This window comes from Echeneis naucrates, chromosome 19 (assembly GCF_900963305.1).
Source record: "Echeneis naucrates chromosome 19, fEcheNa1.1, whole genome shotgun sequence".
Lineage (NCBI taxonomy): Eukaryota > Metazoa > Chordata > Actinopteri > Carangiformes > Echeneidae > Echeneis > Echeneis naucrates.
In genome coordinates, this window is record NC_042529.1 from 4,119,091 (window position 1) to 4,136,102 (window position 17,012).

General features: G+C 40.9%; 1 protein-coding gene across 4 annotated transcripts in view; it reads right to left on the reverse strand.

Annotated features, from left to right (window-relative positions):
• The window catches only part of wnk4a (WNK lysine deficient protein kinase 4a), a 37,082-nt gene that overhangs the window by 15,536 nt on the left and 4,534 nt on the right, over nt 1–17,012 (reverse strand). For all 4 annotated transcript variants that reach the window (XM_029527384.1, XM_029527382.1, XM_029527381.1 and 1 more), the window contains 5 exons: nt 5,698–5,870; nt 5,062–5,282; nt 4,150–4,307; nt 1,350–1,438; nt 692–911 (listed from right to left, as the gene is read on the reverse strand). In XM_029527384.1, coding sequence (XP_029383244.1) covers nt 692–911; nt 1,350–1,438; nt 4,150–4,307; nt 5,062–5,282; nt 5,698–5,870 — 861 coding nt within the window. The remainder of the gene's footprint in view (nt 1–691; nt 912–1,349; nt 1,439–4,149; nt 4,308–5,061; nt 5,283–5,697; nt 5,871–17,012) is intronic.

Sequence of the window (17,012 nt, forward strand, 5' to 3'; positions counted from 1 at the left end):
GGGGGGAGTTCTTGAAGACATAAGGACTTGTTTCGTAACCAGCAGGAGAGCCGTTATATTATTAAAGATATGACCTCGGCTGCTTCCTGAGACGCGCTCTCACATTTCGAACGGCTGATGATTAAATGTTAAGCTGTGCCCTTGACACATGTGGAGAAAGCTTTCTCCTTATGGGGCTCCAGCCCATTTCACCCTCTCTGCTGTCATAGGAGAGCTGTAAAAGAGGCAGAGCAATGTTGTTTTCACTTTCTGGGGTCAAATGTCAAAAAACAGATAACTCAAAGAGGAATTTTTATCTCACTAATATCGGAATTTGTGATATGACATTAGCATAGCCTACAACATTATCTGTGACACATCCTTAACATTAACACGGTGAAACTGTAAACCTTGCCTAATCTTTTATAAATATATATATTTATTTATTTTATTTTTATTTTTTTTTTCCCCCATCCTAATCTTTTTTCAAGCATCAAAATGAATAAAAATTTTCTGTCACAAAAACATTAGGGGGCAACATCATGTAAAAAGCTGCCACCATAGATGAAAATCAGAACGCAGAGAACAGCTCAACCATATCTGATGATCTAGAATCAAGTATTCCATTTCCTCACTAATGGCTGCTTCAGAGACGGTCACTGGGCCAGTGAAGCAGTAAAGGTTGACCCCATGGCCACGAGTGTTGGCTCACCATCTCCTGAGCCACCTCCTCGGGCACGTCTTTGTAGAGTTCGAAGAGGAACTCAATGGCGTTGTTGTCCTTGTACTTCCCGTGGAGCTTCTTGGTGTCGTCCATGCGCAGCCACAGCTTCAGGCCCGGCTTCACCATGTCGTCCTCCTCGGCCAACTCCACATGCACGCCGTTGTTCTCCTGAAAGAAGGGGTGATCCAGCAGGTCCTGAATGGTGTATCTGCAATAAAAGAGGGGACTCAGTGACATACTTTTACAGATTCACAGGGTTTCCAGCACTTAAAAATAGTCTAAACTTAAGCTTCACAGATAGCTTTTAGGTCAGGAAAGATATGTGGTTTTTCCTTTGAGCAACTGCTCACTACAAATTATGATAAGAACAAGAACCTTTATGTGTTCAATATAAAGGGAGTCGCAAAAATAGGCTTCCTTTCAGCACTCTAAACTTTATGAGGCCTAAAGCCTTAATCCTCATTTCTCCAAGATTGTGTTATGCACAACTACAAATCAAAATTTGAATTTCAATAACTTTTAACTAAAAAACACATAGTATAGAAAAAACAGGAAACATAAAAACTGTACTCTGAACGCCAAATTATGCATTATTTATGTAGTTGGTCTATTACTGCGAGTCGAATCATATGTTTTCATGTTATACCTTTCATCTTTGTTCATACGAATGCAGCCCTCAATGATCTCCTTCAGCTCTGGAACTTTGACTTTGTAGAAGCTGTCAGGTTTCATTCCCTGTATCAAAAAGTAAATGAATAAACTGAGTTTCACTTTTCTTTCCACAGGGCCATGGGGGTTTTTCTGACAGGATTTTGTAAGATGACTGATGTTTACAATAAACAATAAATGATCAGCAACAATAATCTTGTCCTTGTAAATTTATCTTTTAGTTCTCCTGTCGGAAGAGCTAATCAGGAAAGCCATTTCCAACCTGTACTCCATGTTAACGTACCACTCTGCGCCATCTGACACAAGCCAGCATGACATTCTGCTCTGCAGTCGTGTCAACACCAGAGGGAAAACAATAGCAAGAGTTCATGAAAATGGAAAAAACCCACTTTGTTCTCGGTCGTACTTATGTACTCGGGCACTCACATGAAATAAGGGAGTTTGAAATTGAGCGTAGACCACAGCAGAGCTCCCATCTCTTTAAAAACATTTGATAAGAAGCAAAGAGCCAAGGTCAAAACGGTGTTTGGCCTGCAGATACCCAGGCAACCCGAGATGATGTTAGGTCACAACACCGAAATAACCAGATCTGCCACTAAAGACTGAGCAGCACATTTTATTATCGTATTTAAAGACTGACCTGTCACACAGTAACAGTTTGGGTTTGTTGTTTTTGTTTAGTTTTTTGTTATTAAGATATTTTTGCTCCCTGATCGAGAGAGACAAAGGACAGAAGTGAAAGAAAGTCTAAAGCACCAAAAACGCTTGTTATGTGTGTGTGACTTCTGTTACTGGCTTTACTGATGTGTTGCGTAATAATCACCCCCCACCTTCCTGAATAGCCAAATGTAACTGCCGCTCTGAGGCGTGCAAACACAAACTCAATGCTGGTAACCAACAGGTGAAATGTGATTCAGAAGATCAGAGCACAGAGGTTTCTTTGCTTCAGTGCCCCCTGAGGGAACTCCAGAAAAGAGCTTTCCCTCTGGTACAAATCTAATTTCCAGGTGTGTACCTTTCCTGTGGTGACACAGGTCTTGATAAGATTTGGAGAAATATGCCGGATCCATGTTGACTTTGTTAAATTAATCATAAATGTGAGAATATTAAATGTTGATGGCTTACAAGCAAAATGTGGCAAAGTGTGAAACAGTTTGTGGACGGGCGTTTTGAATTTGATAATTTCTATATGCAGAATGAGGTCTAACTGTGTTTTTTTTATTTGTCTGTCCAAACAAGAGTTCTGAGTTTGCCAGTTTGTGCGGTTGAGGGGATTTATAGTCCAACCATGAAATCATTAAGTGATTCATAAAGACAACAAACAGCAAATGATTCAATGACGAAAATAATGACATATTTGCCAGTGTATACAGCCAGATTCACGGATTATTATACTGGCAGATTAATGTCCATGGTCTTCGAAGTTAGGTAACAGGATGTTTAATTATCACTTATGGATGGAATGTACAGCTGTCCACATACTTTTTGTCATGCGGTCCATATGAGAAAGCCTTTTTCCCCACTGTAAGAGCAAGCATTTATTTATCCATCTATTTATCAGATGTGAAACTAATATCATGAACAAAGTAAGTAGAGAAAATCCCAAAACTTGACAACATCTGTATTCTCCCTTTCATACGTCAAGATTAAGCCTCACGTAAAAACAGAAAGTTTATAGACTGGTAGTTAATTTGACTGCCACAGTAATAGGCTTACACAAGTTGCCTGTGCTGCACATAAACATAAAACAAACAAATTGTGAAAAAGCACAGCTTGTATGTTTTTTTTTAAATTGAAACGTTTTTATACGGCTTGTCCTGACTGCACTTGGAACATTATTAGATTGTGCTGTTTGTGAGCCAGACCCACTCGGATTTGTTGGCACGGTTGTTTTCTCACTTTCCAGCCTCGGCCAGACTGTGTTTGCTTTGCATATGGGAGACACAAGAAAGAAACAGCCGTCTTTGTGGAGCAGAGAGTGACACACAATTTCCAAAACATATAATTCTACTGTCGCCTGCTCTTGCCCACCATGGCATCATCACGGTGGTTGGCGCCCAGAGAGCAGCCTGACGTACGGCAGCCTAGAGCCACTGCTCTAATGCTGCGCTCTTAAAAACTTGGTCCTTAGAAGTCCCTTGTGTTTTTTTTTTTCTGGACACATCCAGCATCATCATTTATGTTCTGCATGTGGGTTCTGGGCATGTGTCATCTTTAGACAGTTATCTTACAATGCAACAAAAGGATTCAAAGTACGAACACATCTGTTGTTCCTTAAAAAGACAATTAAATTCAGGAGAGCTGAGTAAAAAGTTTAGACAGAAAACATTAATAAGTCATTTGAGTTTTCTATTCGAATATCATTGAGAATAAAAGATCCCAGTGAATATGATGATAACTGGAACCAGTTATACAACATCTTTGAACTTGTAAAGATGCTGACAATCAATTAGTTGAAGATATATACAATCGTGCGTCATGATTCTGGACTGAGGACAGCAAAAGTGATCGGATTGTGGTTGGGTTCTGCGCTCTGAGCTTGTAATGGGCCTTTCTGAGCCTTTAATAGACAAAGCGAGGCTTTAATTCAGCATGGGCTGAATTATTTCCACTTTCCATTTATTTCCGAGGATGCAGGCTATCCAGACATGTACACAAGTAATCCTGGTTCCTCTCGGTCTAATGCCCCTCTGGATATGGAAGAACGCCAACACATGTGGACAATTACATTAAATACAGGTTAAAACAAACGAGCAGCTCCCTCTCTCTTTACTCACACTGGTGACTTTGCGGTATATCTGGGCGGCGTTTTGGCACTCGGAGTACGGGTACTCGGAGGTGGCCATCTCCAGGATGCACATTCCAAAGGCGTAAACGTCCACCGCTTCGTCATACTTCTCCTCGTACATCTCCGGGGCCATGAACTCTGGCGTTCCTGTCAGGGTTTAGAAGAAAGAGTTAACCGTTATTCAATTATTATTATTACACCCCAAATCTTTAGACTTCAATTTAATATTTAAGGAACAAGCGCAGTCGGTGGTCAGTTCCACCAATGCAAGGACCATGAAGAATTTTCCCTCTTGTAGGAAATGTACTGAGTTTAAATGAAACTTTACACATGCATTCATTCATTTTTATTTTTTGAACTGCTTCTTTTACCATTCACAGTAAATGAATAGCACAATAAGCAGTTAACACTTCACACTGACACACTATCACCTTATAAAGCTGATATTGTGAGCTTGTTAGTAAATTGTTGTTCAGTAAGGTCAGTCACCTTATTAGTCTATTTTAGATCTACTGGAGAGCCACCTTAGCACTTGTTTTTAGCTGCGCTTGATCGAGGCAGTGAGATCAAAATGATTTGAAAAACACTAAAACTGCAATATCTGTTGATATTTCTCTTTTCACTATGAGGGAAATCTTTCATATGACACATTTGATCACGTTAAAGAAAGATGTGAGCAGGAGAATCTGGCAGGCTTAGTGCTAAAAGACATTCAAATTATAAATAAACAAAACTGAAAACGCAACATTTCATGACTGGTGGCATTTTGCATGTTTTGGCCCATTTCCAATGAATAATTTTGGTCCAGACAAAATGTCTTTAAGATATAATCGATGAGATATATTTGTGTACATTATCTTTGAAGGGTCAGCACTTAAACACAGAAAAAACCTATACTCACCAATGACACTTTTAGCAAAAGAGGCACTTTTGAGAGTGGCCAGCCCCAGATCTCCTATCTTGACAGAGCCAGTGGGGCCGGTAATGAAGATGTTGTCACACTTGAGGTCCCGGTGGATGATGGGAGGGGTGCGTGTGTGGAGAAAGTGAAGCCCTTTGAGGATCTGACGACTCCAGCGCTGCAGCAGCTTCAGTTTCATCTCCTTGAACCTCTTCAAGTACCTAAAACAAAGGAGGATAAGACTAAGCACCACAGTCCAAACATAGCAATATACAGCAAGAGAAGGAAGCTTTTCAGTGTCGGAGAATAACTCATCTCTTATTTTGACAGCCCAGAGGAAGTTTTGAAGAGTGCTAGTTTCCTGAATTTGCTCCCAGAACATTGGATCCATTGACTTCTTATTGTGAACCTTTTATCACACCTTTAAAGGCAAAAGCCAGGCTGTCAAACAGAACACAAATGGTCTGTTTGTATAGAAGACAAGGCAGGTTTTATGTGGAAAGAGGATATCCGCCATTTGAGAAATGTGACACCCTCTTACAAAGGGAAAGGCCATAGAAACAAACATCTTTTAAGTGTGGATACATTTTGTTTTATGGACTCCAGATCAGAGCAGAGCCTGGATTCATGACTCACGTTTTGAGCGTGCCTGAGGTCATGAGTTCAGTCACCAGGATGATGCACTTGTGGCCCTTCACCGTCGACTTCCAGGAGTCGTGGAAGCGAACGATATTTGGGTGCTGCAGACCCTTCAGCATCTCCACCTCCTCACTGAAACGTTGCCGCTCCGCCTTTGTCAGCTTTCGGGTCTGCAAGGAGGAAACAGCAAAATTAGATAACGCAATGGCATAATTCTCTTATTTACTGTCAGTGCTTCTTATCACATTTGATTACTCAATATCTCAAAGCTGCTGATATATATAACACAAGACATATGTTTCATTGTAAGTCGACATGGAATGTGCGATAGAAATCTGTATCATCGGTTTACATGCCAACCAATTATGATCACCTACTAAAGTGTTCCAGCTAGCTAAACCAGGATTTAACACTTACACGAGCAAACACTCTATAATATAATATAATCCAGTTGTAACCTGGAGAACAGAGCGCATGCAAACGCCCCTGCTGTCTGCAGTAAAATAACAACATTGGAGGTAAACAAAAAGTCCAGAATAGATTCTGAAAGTGTGAGCTGTAAAGGTTCGAGGCACACGTGGGTCTCGCCGTGGTTGTATGTGGTTACATAATCAGGTAAACAAATACATCGTAAACAAATACACAGGACCAGTTTGATAAATCGCTGTTACTTTAGCTAATGAGCTTGCTGCAGGACAGGAAACCACAGGTTCATCCATCTGAGTGACCCCCCACTTACATAATCGCATTTATTTTCCAATAAGTGGGGCTCTGACTTTTCAGATTTGAGGAGGAGGTTTCCAAAATCCACGTAAAACCGAACCAAACACTGCAATCACGGTGGATGAACAAAGACATTTTTGTGCTTCCTTTAGAATGAATGGCTCAATTTTACTGCTGCTGGAGTAGCTCGGCCTGTGGTGGGTGGTTGGCTAGTGGAAAACTCCTGGGAGACTACGGGCCCATGAATCCTGCATTGAGGCAGATTTCTGGGAAAAAAGCTCTGCATATGTTTATGCTTACAATCAAATTGACCGCTACCCCTTCTCCTTCCTCTCAGTTTTTTTCCCCAGCAAGCAAGGAGGTGCTGCTGCCGAAGTGCTGTTGGTGCTGCTGCATCAACACAGGAGTCAGACTGTCTAAAAAGTTGTGGTGCCTGAAGTCACACGATGACAAGGCCCCTTTTACCTGCGTCAGTCACCTGTCAAACTGTCATATTACACCAGCAAGTCAAACATGAGGCCCCCAGCTCAAAAGCAAGACGCATAAGTGACTTCTGACCTGGTGGTTTGCTTTCAGGTTGATAGTGATCAGTTTATGATGTGAACACAGGCTGCAGTCTGTCCCCCATATGTAAGGCCTCTGTCAGGGAGAGGCTTGTTAAAAATATATATCTTGTTTATAACTGATCATAGATAAGACAAACCCTCACGCATCTTTTGCATCTTTTGTTTAATTTGTGATAGAAGGAATCAATTGAGCTTGATGACTTAAATTATAGAGCTAGATGCTGAAGTTAACAGCCACCATAAATCAGTATGTTCTGAGAAAAAAAAAAAAAAAAAGGAAATACGGACAATATGACACAAATCATGGCTTGAATGTAAGTGGGTGAGCAAGGGTGAGTGAGTCAGCAGGTTTATGGGTTGATGCACATCTGGCTATTTATGTATCTTAGTGCAATAAGAATGGACCCCTGCATAGCCAGCTTTGTCTCCCTGTGGATTGTCATTTCCACAGAACATTGATGGCTGTCTCTGCAGCACAGAGACATGAGCTCACATTAGTTGCGGCACAAGGCCGAGCCTCGCAAAGAACCAGCCTTTTGCAAAACCACAGGATTCACTATCGCTCAGCCTGCCGGATGGTATGATTACAAAATGTCAAAAAGCTAAAAGTAGGAATTCTTGGAAGGAGAAAATTCCTGCCTCAGCTCCTCTGGAAAAAAGTGCTCATAATGTGTGAGCTGGTTGGACAACGTGAATGGATCATTTCACCTGACTCATCAAAACTCTGGCTCAGTGCAAAACAACAAACTGAGCAATTGTTCACTCAAAAGGTCAAAAAGTTTAAAGTGATGTGGAAAATGAAGCACAGATAGAAACAACAAAAGAACAAGCACAAGCTGTGTTAACATTGGAGTGCTGTGCTCGGACTGAATTTGTCTTGGTGATGGATAATTCCAGGGTAATATAACATAACCTCCTCTTAGCAGACAGACACACACACACGCACACCCTTAAGCTCTAACAGCAGAAATGATAGGCCCCTGCTTCAGCTTGACTGAGGCTGTTAACATATGATAAGAGCCACCAATTAACTAAAGAAAAGTCTAATACACGGGATGTATTTCATTATAACTGAGCCATATACTCTGCTTCAATTAGACTTAATATCTATCTTTGGTCAACGGCCGCAGGCGTTTCCTCTTGAGGGATCGTCTGTTAACAGCTGAGAATTCAGCTGACATCTGAATTTCTATCTAACTTTTCCATGGGATATTTGACCGCATCTATTATTTCCAACCTCTTTCTCTCTGCCCGCCTTCTTTGACAAAAGAAGCCAAAAAACATTATGTAACCCTGGAGAAAGAGATGCGGGGTCACAAAAGCGAGCCATCTGAGTTTTGAAAGGAAAAGAGGGTATATCCATAAAAACAGGACAGATTCAGAGGTGTGTGACTCAGCCTTGGCTTTTATATCATCTCTTCCAGCTGGATCATTTATTCTTAGCCACTGGGAGGTGTGTGTGTGTGCTCACTTTGGGGTCTGCTATAGCCAAGGTTGGAGCAGCTTGGCCTTGGTGTCATTTAAGTGGAGTTACATAAGCAGTGTTGATGGTAGAGGGGCCACTGTCAGCACCCCTATTTTGACAACCAGGACATGGACAATCTATGGCGGCCAACATTTATCCCAAACCAGGTGTCGCACGCTGTGGCTTAATGCGGGAATGGACAGTTTGCACTGCGCTGATGTGACATCCAAATGGATACCATAACTGTGGTAGGGTTTAGTCATACTACTTATAGCCTGCAGTGATGTGTGCTAGGAGCAGCAATCACACAGCAGTTTTACATTTCTCTGCATTATATATTGACAATGCAGCTGATGAGCGCTGGATTTGTCAAAGGACAGAAAACTAATCAATCCGGATATGATTTCAAATGATCTAAAAAGCAGCAGACGCCAACACCCCCAAGCTCATCAATTCTCCCTTTTGATACAACATGTCTTCTGGCATTTGGTGAAAGCATTGTGAAACAATGATATCAAAATGCTGCTGGAAACTTGGATCCAATGAAGAGACCTGGTGTAATGGTCCAGTGAAGAAAGATGACAGCAGGGCTGTGGTTCTGTGTTAGCATTTTTCTGACACTGCGGCTAAACGGTTGTTCAATTAATAATCAAATTCACCTTGCATACTTTCCAATCACGCCTGACGCCTTCACACTTCTTCCTGTCATTAACTTATTATTGAAAGTGCTGTTAACAGGCCATAACTCCTGTGCTGCATATTCTGACAGGGAAGAGCCCTGCAGATAAAGACCAGATTTCACAGAGAGTATGCAGGAGAGTACCTGCACAGCCTCAGCATTACTAAACCACTGTCCATCAGCGGTGGTGACGACTGACTTGCCAAGATCTGGGATTGAGGTCAAGGGCAACATGGAAAAAAAAAAAAGAAAAAAGTGTGACCTCACATGTCTAAGACTGACATGTTCTTCTTGACTGACATGCAGTCCGTATAAACATGCACGTAGGCGCTCACACTGGTACAGTGTAGCATTTAGATCTTTGTAGGTGAGAACTGAGGTGCCAGTGTGCTCCTTCCAAGGAAAACCTGACATGTTCTGTAAATGGAGCGGGCAGAGGGAGGTTAGCCATTAATCTCATAAGGATTGAGGACTCAAAACCAGCCTCTGACTGCTGCTCTCACTTTGAGAACCTCAGCTAACCTGTGGCGCCTGGCTAATTACTTACGCAAGTTAAATAGGCCGAGATGTCAGATCTCTCATGTGTTGCAGTTGTGACCTGTCAAACAAATCTTTGTCCAGTTGGGATTAGATATTTCTTTTAGATGAACAGATTTCAGAATCCAACCAGTGGGGGGCTGATGTTGATATGAGAAAAAAAAAATAATAATAATTTATACTTTATATTTTTGGGTACTTTAGGGGTTTTGTCACCTCAACACATCATGTAAGTGAAACAGCTTGATCCAGATCTCTTTAGTTTGCTAACTGTGGTGTGAATACTGTATGTGTGCGCGACATTTTTAACTTTTTTGTGGACGAACTATGTAAAGATGGGACAGACCATGCATATTTGCCCTGCTATTTATTGCCTCATATTGGCTGATATTTAGACTGATAGTGATATATATCAGCCAGTATATTGGTCTGGTAGAGTTACTGGTCTACCTCTCTCTCAAGGGTACAGTGCAAGTTGTCTCAAGTATTGCACCACTTTGTTTGAGAGACTAAGACTGATTTGTTTGAGATCTTGTATCTTTAGTCTGTTTACTTTGTTATTCTTAACATCACTTAACCTCACTGGTGTTTGCTTTTAGTTACTCACTGAAGCCTCATCTTCTATAAACTGCTCTGCACTTATAGTAGGTCTTCTCTCTTTAAATAATCCTCCTGCATTTCAAGCTGAGCATTATGTTGTCCAATTACAGTTACTGGGTGCTTTTCATTGCCTGAGTCATCCCACTCACTCTCTGGGATCGTGCCTCTGAGCTGGAGAGATGTGAGGTGATCAAACAGCAACTTATCAGTAATTTCCAAACAGTGACCCCCTTGTGGTTTTAACTCTCAACTTGTATGACGTGTGTGCAACAGCCTGATGACCATTTCTGAGCTGTGGCACGACCTCTGAGCTGTCCGAGGTCAGAGGCAAGAGGATATTCCTGCTTCGTTCAGGTCAAATAACCCTGTAAGGGAAGGAAGCTTGTGAAATGCTCGTGGGGTGGTGGCAGTGCGTTCAGTGTAAAGGCATTCAACAAGAGCAGTATGAATGGAACAAACAGTTTGTCCTGTTCAGCAAACCACAGAGAGATCACAAGACGCATGGAAGACACGGTCTGAGAGTTTCATCATCAAAACTACTGCAGAGAAGTCCCGTCAATATATGGTGACTTGAAGGAACAGCAATGAAAGAGCTTAGTTGTGGCTCATAGAATCCAACTTGCTTGTGCAGTCACGATCACACATGATGTCATTCTTTTTATGATGACCAGAGATCTACGCCAGGTTGACAAACAATCTCATTAATGGCCGCATATTAAAATCTAACAAAGGGAAGGTTTGTGTGACGGTGAAAAAGTGAATTTTATGAGGTTGTGTTCACAGCTGCTTGCTAACAACCTGCTGCAACCTATGTGAAAGGCCTATTTAATGGAGCTGTTGTGAGAATTCAATAAGCAAGTCGAGTCACATGAGATTCTTGCACTTCAATAAACAACATATATTTAGCCGCTCTTCCTCCTGCACACACACGAAGAGCGGCACACTCTTTGTTAAGGTACCACCATAACAGCAAACATAACAGCCTGTCATGTTCCATTACGGCATTATCTTGTACAATGTTATAGGAGAGACGTGGCAAACCTCTGGGCTCTTAAGCCTGATTAAACTGAGTCAACAGGCCAGGCCACTGTGGCAGCCAAAAACAATAAGCTTCTACAACAAGGAGCCTCTTCAGATCAGTTACTGATAAATACTCAACAGTAAATATTTTATAGTGCAAGAATTCATGTCATTATTTTTCTCGGTTCTATTTGGGGGTTATGTTTAGGGTTTGTAACAGCTGAGTATGGATGCTAAATTGGATCTAATTAATTTTTGTGCTCACTGTATGTGCCCCCTGCCTACCAATTACAGCTGACATTTTTGACTGGCAGCCGGATAGCGCTCACATTTCTGGTAGTCATTATCATTAGCGATTCCGTGCCAAGACCACTGACGGACTACAGGCTATAACAAGTTCACAACAATGCATATGTGACAGGTTTTGAAAGGTATGTTCGATCGGCAAAGCTGCTTAGATCTTTTGGCGCCAGTTTTTTTTACAGTAACTTCTTGAAAGAGGTGGACCAACCAGTATTTTCCCATGCATGATTTATAGTTCGTTCAAGTAGAGAATCAAGATCCACGAATCTTAATGATGTACAGTTGTGTACAAGACAAATATGATAAGGTTTCATTTAAGGTTTCTAGTACAATTGATCAGTTCAGGGCTTGTAAATCTCTGTGATTAACAAATTTAATTTAGATTTCTTGGGAAAAAACAAATCATGGTCATGATGGAGCAGAATAAACATCATCTAGAGAGACTGTTCTTTTCTAAACGAGCCAAACCAAAACGATGTTCATATCCACCGTTTAAAATTAGCAGCAAACTCTGTGTAGATTGTTAATTATCAACAAAGCAATTCATTATGATTAATAACACTTTCTGAACAGTGGAAGAAAGTGTTCGCTTGTTTGTTTGATTGCATCTTGTAACAAATGGTGTAAACAAGGTTAAACAAGGTTTACGGTCGCATTCCTAAATGATCACAGGAAGCCATTTGAAAGCCATTCAAGTAAATTCTTCTGAAGAATCAAAACATCACAGTGCACAAACCTCCACACATCTGGTACTCCAGGCAGAGCAGTACCGAAATGCTAAGCTTTGCTGGGAAACTCGTATTTGACTGAGATCCGACAGCGAGCGCATTAAAGCAAAGCCTTTTGAAGTTGTTATGACCTCAGGCACAGAAGCAGCCGGCAGGCAGGGCAGGTGCTTTCATCTCAATGCAGCTTTGTCTTGTTTAAAATCAGTTTTTGTGACGTTAAAGCTGCTAAATACCTTCAAATATCACTTCATCGCACAAGCCCAGAAAGAAAGGCAACATTTTTCACTATAGAATGAAATGAAGATTTGCTTCGTATAAATTCTTCTGTACCGGTTTACTTCAGTAACACGAAGCATGTGTTCCATGTAGAAAATATATATTTGTACTCCACTCGACCCGTGGGCACAGGAGGAGGGAGCATAGTGTTACACTGACAAGGATGTGCGATCAAATGCCACTGGCAGCTAGGGCCGGATATACTTTACGAAGTGATGGAATGCAAGTGGTGCCCTTGTAACAGGAAGGCACCAACATGAAGGATTTATGAATCCTGGGCTCTGTGCATCATCTCTGTTCAATAAAGAGCCACAATGATGGATAGTTTGAAAGAATGAAGGTGAACACCAACTTTAGAAACCCACAGAGTTTCAAGATAAATCTGAACTGAGACAGCACAGTTCAAGCCTGGGGAGAAAAAAAATGGAAAACACAAATTAATGTTTTCTGTTGACTGAGAAAACACACTATAGTGTTTGTCGATGGGTATTGCAAGGTGCTGGAACCCAAACAGGTAACGCCATTACGGCACACCAATGGGCAATTCATGCCAGGATTCACATGGCAACTTACAGCACCTTTACACTCCTGACGCCTCAATCCTGCCTCTGACACACATGGTCAGTTCAGACATGACCAGAGGTTACCCCGTGGAGCAGCCCTTTCCCTTACCAACTTCGGCCTCAGAGCTGCAACAGCTATTAAAACTTGAGGTCTTTGGTTTGTTTAGGAAGCAGAACTCGGGCCTCTGCAGGGTGACCACATGTTTTTCCTCTACAGGAACGGCTGTACAGTCAATACCAAAAACACTGAGGAGAGATTTCTTCTGCACGCTGCTATACACTGTGACATTTTTTGTTCCAGATTAACACTGACAGTCGTGAGGGAGCCTCAAAGAAATCTTTGCTCATGTTAATGCTACAACAATTATTCTATTACGAGATTAGATAAATGACATTAAATCAAGTGATAAGAATTTGGGTGATTTGATTTATCATTTCGGTCATTCATCCAAATGTAAACAATTCCTGATAAAGCTTATCAAAAATGAGGGCACGCTGAGCTCTTTACACTGATTTGGACTTTAACGGATGTTTCTCTTTTTTTTGTGATAATACACAGTCAAATCAATCACTGGATCAACTGGAAACGTGACAGACCAAAGTGAAAACTCAACTTATAGATGGGATGTGCAATACTTGCTTAAAAAATTATTTGTAGGGACACGGGAATAATAAAATGGAAATATCAACAGTAGTACAGATATACAGCACAAAACTAAATAAACACTACAACTTTAATCGATACAGAAGGTGACAAAGGTTTTGTGTTCAAAGGTGGAGAGAAAGACAGTGACAGCCCGGTTACAACAAACACAGAAAAACCTTCCAGAGGGATGGATACTGATGTCATTTTGAAAGGATTTCATAGGATAACCTAGACAACAAGAAACACGCTTTTCATTGAAGCCACATCCGAGAAATGTGAATAGTGATTGCATAAAATATGGGCTCACGGTAAAACTTACTGGAAGACGAAAAACCATAAAAAAAAAAGAAACTGCACTACTGGCTGAAACCTCTCGCATGAAGAATGGATCCACAGAAAGAACCAATAAAAGAATAAAAGCTTTGACTCAGCAGAGACAGAGCCTTCGCCAATGGCACACTTACATACGCAAAAGCAGAATAGCTCAATTATGACATCAGAAAAATGGAGAACCAGTTTCTACTCTCCTTTTTCCACAGTGTGTTCCCGGTCTAGGTCTGGCAGCAGCTGGGAAGCTTTGCATGATCAATACATTTTCCTATTTTTTTTTTTTTTTTTTTATTGTCGTTAAAAGAATTCTAGGAATATTATCAAAGGATCATTAATCTTCATGTAGTCAACATTATCACTTCATAGAATAATCTGGATGTTTCTTAAGACCTTGAAAATAATGGAAAACAAATAGGGAGTCATATTAGTGTGTTTGTATGTATCAGCTGCCTGACTAATACTGGTTTATCTCAGCTGTCATGTTTATCGTCCTGCTAATCACAAATTGCTTGCTCAAGCTATCATAACTGCATGAATATTTTAATATTGATTGTGTTTTAATATTATTAAATTGAAAAATGGCACTGTTAATGAATGTCTGTAGGTTCCTGTAAGCCTAATTCTAATTTGTTGTTTATCCTGTATGGGAAAACACTGATTATTACCAAATTTAGAGCAAAACAAGCAGGTCTTATGGACTCTTTGACACAAAAACTTCCCCCAGCATGAAATGGACGGAAGGCAGGGAACAGTCAACAGTCTATCGCAGTGCTAAGAAATAGAAAAACACATTCATGCTCACCGTCTCATCTACAAGCCCTTCAGTTTCCAATAGAAACACACAAACACACCAAACAACCCCAGGCCCTTTAGCACAGAGCTGCCACCAGGCTGCCCAAGCCTGTACCTACAGTATCCAACCTGAAAAGACACTACTGCACTATCAAGAGCAACCAATGCGACACTGTTATCTACTTTCAATGCACACTGTATGATACAGACAAGCTCTATCTTGTAGAGCAATCATCAAATGAGTGCACATTAAGTACAGGACAGGTTTTATAAGCGACACAGTGTGGCCTTCCTTTCGGGACTACAGAGCTAATTCAAAGAAAACAAACAGCCCTCGCGTCAAGGTGACGTGCTGCCATGTGGAAATGTAGGCTATCACCGCGGGCCTCCTTCACTTTCTCCTCGGAGAACATTGGCTGGCTCAGATAAGATGGATCTTGCTTCGGCATGGGCCAAGTGGGGAAAGACAGTGTTGATGTTGGCTACAGTAGAGCTGATAGGAAGCCTGCAGCTTGTGTTATGGCACTGAACACTAGCCACATTCAGATAAAGGTTACACAGCCGGGCTTGTACAAGGCCCAGGCTAGTTAGAGAGAGAAAACATGCATCCAGGTCTGCATAAAAGCTTGATCTATGCTTTGTTGTTTAACTTCATGACTCAAAATACAAATCCTGGAGACCCAAGGGCAATACATGAATAGAGTTTTAACAGACTGAATTTGATCTAGTGTTATTATATGAGCTTTAAAGCTCTGTGCTGAAATGTAAACAGTGGACAGCGTCCAGGTCTCTCTACCTCATGAGCCCATTTTCGCAGCTACAGTAATGGTTCCAACTCTTACAACAGCAGAGCTGATGTAAACCCTCCATCGGTGACCCAACTCCTCCTCCGTCATTTTGTCAGTTATTAACTCTGATTCCTTCAAAACCAATGATTTTTAAACAAACAACAGCTGCAACTAACTAAAATTCAATCCATCCATTGTTTCGGAGTATTATTAGAAGTTCTCATCGTAAGGGCCTAGAGCTCTTCTCCGAGTTAAAGTACATTCATCAAGATTGTCGCTGATTTACTTTCTTTTTTTGGTCCACAATTAAATTACTTAATTGCTTTTTGAAGTCAAATGCAGTAAAAGTAAATCAGTCAAATTAGTCACCATCAGAAACTCGAAGGCTTTCATTTTCTAAACAACAGTTTCAGAAGGTTAATCACTTCTTGGCTGTAGTGAGAATGAGAAAAGTAAAAGAATAATAGGAAAAGAACCAAAACCTGCTGCATCTAAATAGAGATAAATCTGATCTGATATTTCATTCCAATTTTCTGTGTTTGATTTGATACCCAACCACAGTAACGGCAAAGACATCTTGTTTTACAGCATCTGGTTTGCATCATAAGAGTGATATTGATACTTGCTGTTGCCTCTATCTGAGCATTCACTAATACATTATGGTTAAAGCAGATACTGTCAGTATTTTAGACTTAATTCTGCCGTTGTGCCAAACTTCGTGGCACTGAAACTATCAACTTACACCTAGTAGTCAGCAGGCAAAAGAGTAATAATAGTACACTCCGTGCAGTAACTCTGGCAGAGTGTCCTGATATTATGTGTTTTAGAGGACTTTCACCATAATAACATGTTCTCATTAGCCAAAAAAAAAAAAAAAAAAATGGAGACTATCTACAAAACCATGACCACACAAGGAGTGAACCAACTTTTATAACATGATACATGCTAATCAACAGAAAACTTTGCTCCAGCCTGTATTTATGCATCAAAAGGGCCGACTAATTGGTTGTGCCTGCAGCAGTATTTTAAATCGCACTCAGGCCAGTCTTACAGTAAGACTGTCCTTCATAAACATGGACAATGCTGAAAATACAGGTGGCTGTGGTGAAGTAGAGCATGGTGAAGCTGTTTATACAGAGCATGATTACAGAGTAGGTGGAGGTTTCAAAATTAAATAGACCATATATAAGTGTCAGAGTGCGTCCTGCAGAATGGAGGAAGCTGCTGGAAGCTGCCACATGTGAATAAGATCAGGTATTGTGCAATTAAGACTTGAAAATGGGCCGTGTCTTTACA